The following is a 5539-nucleotide window of genomic DNA, read 5'->3' on the forward strand; positions in this document are numbered from 1 at the left end:
ATGATTCCGTTAACGACGGTCCCCGAGGTCTCGTTCACACTGTCGTTTCTGGCTGGCAGGACGAAGTTCAGATTAAAGAAAGCGACAGAAGTGATCGTAACGTTCGTGGTCAGAGTGGTGTTGGAAATGAATATTGTGGCTATTGAGTCGTTCCCAAAAATCTGTTTGAAGGGCTCATTAGAAATGGTGGCCCTTCTAAACTCGGTGGTGTTGGTTGTAAAATCGGGGACGTCATCTGAAACACTTTTAAAGATATTTTCCAAAGACATCAGGAGTAAAGAGCTGTTTCCTTTGCTTTCAGTGTTGTCATTTAATTCAATCCAAGTTTCCTTTGTTGCAGGAGATGTGATGACATCCAGTGTTTGTAGAAAATCCTGAAAGGTGAAAAAATCCCATGGGTGAAAATGTAATGACATAAACCTGCACTGAAACACAACTGTAAAAAATCTGGTCACATTATGGAATAACTGTAATAATCATTTGAGCAGCTGGTGCAGGTATCTCCCACTTCAGCACCAGGGGTTTTACCTATAAGTCCTTTAGTTTTACTCACCTCAATTACAACCTGGTCAACCTGAATGTTTTGTGAGACATCAGCGATAGTGTTAAGCAGGGTTATGATAGTTGCAACAGTGCCGGGGGAAGTGGCGACTTCTTCCACGTGCTCTTGTGACGCATTTGTAACTTTCATCACAAATTCTTTTATAGTGTTCGTATCCAAGTCCTATAAAGACAAAGACAGAAACACAGACAGCGAAACATCCTGAAACAACCGACTGAAACATTTTAGAAAACTCTACTAACTGTCCATAAACCCTCAGCGCTCGCACGGAAGGGGGTGGGGCTTTAGTTTGAACTCAGAATCCACAGGAATTAAAAACTGAGAATCCACAGGAATTCACTGCTACTGTTTCTCTCAGTCATGACAGACAAATATGCAAAAAAAAATCCTTTTGGAATAAAACAGGTGCAGAATTCTGGTCCTGGAGGACGACAGAGTCCAGCGCAGTTTGGAAGTTTCATTACTCAAACAGGCCCACTAAACCTGCCCTGCTGGAAAAGGACCAATCGAAACCATTAGGATTAAAATCTAATGGCTTTGCTCTGTAATGGGAATTGGGTTAATTGTTTTTCCACTAGTTTCCAGTAGAAAATCTTTAGATCCCATTAGAGAACCATCAAATGCATTTAGAATCAGTCATTGGTCACATGTTAAACTATTAGGATCCTTTACACTGTGATATCAACCCATTAAAAAAGCCAGAACACATTAGAAAACCATCAGGAACTAACAGAAACACTTAATGGTTTCTATGTTTTTTTCAGCAGGGTGGACAGTCTTGCTTTTTATTTCGGCGCTCATGTTAACAAGTCTGAAAACCAAATAAAACTGTTTAAAAATATAAAGCTTTTCAGTCCTGACTGGAAACTAAATCTGCAGACAAACCCTGATCGATTTTGTCCAAAGAATTCAGAGAAGTCAAAGTTCAGCTTTGCTGAAAACTCGACTCAGTTTTACAAAGAAAAACAGCAGCTCTGAGTTTATCTTAGCCTGCAGGTCCTACTCAGATCACAGCCTAGCTCAAACTGCTAGCGTTAGCGCTCGCTATGTTTACAACAACGCTCCTTTAAGGCTGCTGCAGTCTCCCTCCTTGCAGAATACTAGTCTGAATACTGCAGAATACTGACTCTTCCTTCTGTAAAAGACTGTCTGCACATTTACACACTAAACTACAACACTTAGAGAAATCAGAGTGAGAATCTCTCCACATCGGCCCTCTGTGGACAAGACCGGACACTCCTGGTTTAGTCAGATTTAGTCTACACTTTAGGACCTTCCTACTACCTTCAGACTGCAGATATCAGAGAACATGTCCCTGAGAAAACAGCTTTGAGCTTCAGGAAAAACACCATCATGTCTCAGCCCTCGTGCAACTGGACATCAGGACAAATGTGTTGGCTGAGGCCACTTTGCTTGATCTTGGTTTGTCTGATGCTGTTTGTTCCAACTCTGTTTTGTCCAGTTGTGTTTTGTTTGAGTCAGTTTTATTGTCTGCACTGTAAGGTGTCTTGTCAAGTAAAGGTCTAGCAGATATCTCCAGTATCTCCCATTTTGAAATTGGTGTAAGCTCATTACAAGATTATTTAACTTATTGCTAGTTATGTTTTCTACTTATTTTAAGTGATTTTTGTAAGACAGTTGTAAGAAACGTGCTTGAAACAAGAAATATTATCAGCCAATACAGTGAGATCATTTGACTTATTAAATCATTAAATAAGTAACAAATGTCGAGAAATAAGTCAAATATCTTATTATGAGCTCACAACAGTCTCAACATGAGGAACACTGTCTGGATTTCAGATCATTTCACTTGATTAGAGACTACTTTTTGCAGCGTGAGGTGCTGTAGTCTGAGGTGGTTTGACTTGACGTCCAGCTGTAATGGTGTCGTTTATTCTCCACTGTTTCTGATAAGTTCTGTTTCTGTCATCAGTTTGTTTGGTTTGCTGTTTTGGTCGTCAGTCAGTGTTTTGAGTTTAGTAAACTAGACTAGCAGTTATACCCACTCACCTCCTGCCCCGTCCAGCATCACACAAGCGTATGGAATTTATTAATGTACAGTACTTCACTAAACATAAAAAAAGTTGGTAACGGCTGAAATTACCTGAGATTCTTCTTTCAGCATTTGAAAGACTCGAAGGACGCAGTTGTTTTGGACAAGTTTCCACTTTCCATCTTCTCCACACTTTGCAGTTTTACTGCCCACTTCATTAGTGCCACACTGTCCAACAGCGATGTCTCCCACTTTACCAAACCCGTACACATTATCATCACACGTCACAGCTGCAACAGAGTGAAGAAGGAATTCACCAAGACTTAAAGACGGATCTGACAGTGTGATGCAGAAAGAACAAACAGGTGAGTTAGACTGGTCAGCTCACTTACGTGTGTTGGCAGACGGAACTGAAGGTAGAGAAATCGTCACCTTTATTGTTCTTGAACTGTATGAGAATTTGTGTAAATTTCCATTGGTAAGTCTGCAAATGAAACTCAGTGTTGAACCGCAGTTTCCTGTTACTGAGGATTGGATGCATTTTTGCTGTGAATCAATCTGTGAAGCTACTTCAGCTGTAAACAAAGAAAAAAATCTCAGTGTAATAAGAAATTGTGTTATATTTAATTACTGTGCTTAAATGACTATCAGTCTCTGTAGAAAATAAAAACGTGAGCTCACTGGAAGGCAGAATTTGACCTTTGTCGTTTTCCAACTGCACATCATAATCCACATACACACAGCAGCTGAGCGTTACAGTATTACTAGACTGACACCGATAAGACCTGTCAGGATTTGTTTGAATATTGGGGTAAGGCTTGATGTAGTCAGTGTTGTCCCACAGGATATGGAGTCCACTGCTTGTACTGTACAAACATTCATAACGACCTATTGGAGGGAAAAAACAGTGTTGACTAATACCAGCACAATAAACAGCAGCAGTAAAGCATCTGTCAATCAGTTTTAGGTGTAATTTCCTCTGCATTAACAGTGTCAGTTCTACTGACAACAGAGTGATGTTGTTTATGAGAAAATTCAGTAAGATGTGGTCAAGCAGTGCTGCCATCATGGCGGGAGGAAGCTCACCGTTATCACTGGGGGTGACACCTTTCACTGTAAGCGTCCGACCTCCTGACGAAAGCTCATAGTGTGAATCACTCTGTAATTCGGTTCCCTTTGCTTTCCAATTAACAGTCCCCTGAATGTCTCCGTTAGAATTACACGTCAGCTGCATGTCTTCGTGAGGATACACTGTTGAAGCTTCCCTAAATGTTGTCTTTTCTATGAACAACATGAACACAATGAAGCTGAAGTTACACACAATAATGCATTGAATGTTCACTTTAATGCTCAGTGAAAAATTAACGTGTGCCAAGAAATTACAGTAGCAGAAACAATGTTTATACCAAAACAAGTACTAGCAATTAAATGCAGTTAAAAGCTCTTAAATATATTTATGTTTCCTGTAAAGTGTGAAACCGTGCTTAAACAAGTTTATTGTTTTACCAATTTGAGCAACTGAATTTTCTAATGGTTGGAAACCAGCATTTTGCAGGTTGTTTTTGATGTCCTGGTTTGTCTGTTCTGAAGTGATGACGTTATTGTCCGTCGAGGGATCCAGCAGAAGTCTGAATTCCACAATCACACTCCCAGACCTGCTCAAACACAGGAACACCTTCAGCAGCAGATCAGATTATATCTGCCACAAAATAGCAAATCTTAAAAAACATCTTACCTGAAGCCAGTGACAGTAACGGAACGGAAGCCAGGTATATTTCCATAACTTTTCCTGAGCTACATTCAAAAATACACACATATGATTAATCTTTCACATAATAATGGATTTCTCAACAAACAGAAACTGATTAAACATCAAACTAAACCTCAAACTAAACCTCAAACTAAACATCAAACTAAACCTCAAACTAAACATCAAACTAAACCTCAAACTACACATCAAACTAAACCTCAAACTACACATCAAACTACACATCAAACTAAACCTCAAATTAAACATCAAACTAAACCTCAAACTAAACTTCAAACTAAACCTTAAACCAAACATCAAAATAAACCTCAAACTACACATCAAACTACACATCAAACTACACATCAAACTACACATCAAACTAAACCTCAAATTAAACATCAAACTAAACCTCAAACTACACATCAAACTAAACCTCAAACTAAACATCAAACTAAACCTCAAACTAAACATCAAACTAAACATCAAACTAAACCTCAAACTACACATCAAACTAAACCTCAAACTACACATCAAACTAAACCTCAAACTAAACATCAAACTACACATCAAACTAAACATCAAACTAAACCTCAAACTACACATCAAACTAAACCTCAAACTACACATCAAACTAAACCTCAAACTAAACATCAAACTACACATCAAACTAAACCTCAAACTACACATCAAACTAAACCTCAAACTACACATCAAAATAAACCTCAAATTAAACATCAAACTAAACCTCAAACTAAACCTCAAACTAAACCTCAAACTACACATCAAAATAAACCTCAAATTAAACATCAAACTAAACCTCAAACTAAACATCAAACTAAACCTCAAACTACACATCAAACTAAACCTCAAATTAAACATCAAACTAAACCTCAAACTAAACATCAAACTACACATCAAACTACACATCAAACTAAACCTCAAACTACACATCAAACTACACATCAAACTAAACCTCAAATTAAACATCAAACTAAACCTCAAACTAAACATCAAAATAAACCTCAAACTACACATCAAACTACACATCAAACTAAACCTCAAATTAAACATCAAACTAAACCTCAAACTACACATCAAACTAAACCTCAAACTAAACATCAAACTAAACCTCAAACCAAACATCAAAATAAACCTCAAACTACACATCAAACTAAACCTCAAACTAAACCTCAAACTAAACATCAAACTAAACCTCAAACTAAACATCAAACTA

The 5539-nt window shown here is 37.9% G+C and overlaps 1 protein-coding gene across 1 annotated transcript in view; it reads right to left on the reverse strand.

Moving 5' to 3' along the window:
• The window catches only part of LOC118814011 (adhesion G-protein coupled receptor F1), a 5036-nt gene extending 1247 nt beyond the window's left edge, over positions 1-3789 (reverse strand). Inside the window, exons 1-4 of the mRNA XM_036579683.1 lie at positions 3642-3789; positions 2667-2845; positions 554-724; positions 1-374 (exon numbers count right to left, since the gene is read on the reverse strand). The exon at positions 1-374 is cut by the window's left edge and continues 1003 nt beyond it. Coding sequence (XP_036435576.1) covers positions 1-374; positions 554-724; positions 2667-2845; positions 3642-3789 — 872 coding nt within the window. The remainder of the gene's footprint in view (positions 375-553; positions 725-2666; positions 2846-3641) is intronic.
• Between the last annotated feature and the right edge of the window lie 1750 nt (positions 3790-5539).

Source organism: Colossoma macropomum, unplaced genomic scaffold (assembly GCF_904425465.1).
Source record: "Colossoma macropomum unplaced genomic scaffold, Colossoma_macropomum, whole genome shotgun sequence".
Taxonomy (NCBI): Eukaryota; Metazoa; Chordata; class Actinopteri; order Characiformes; family Serrasalmidae; genus Colossoma; species Colossoma macropomum.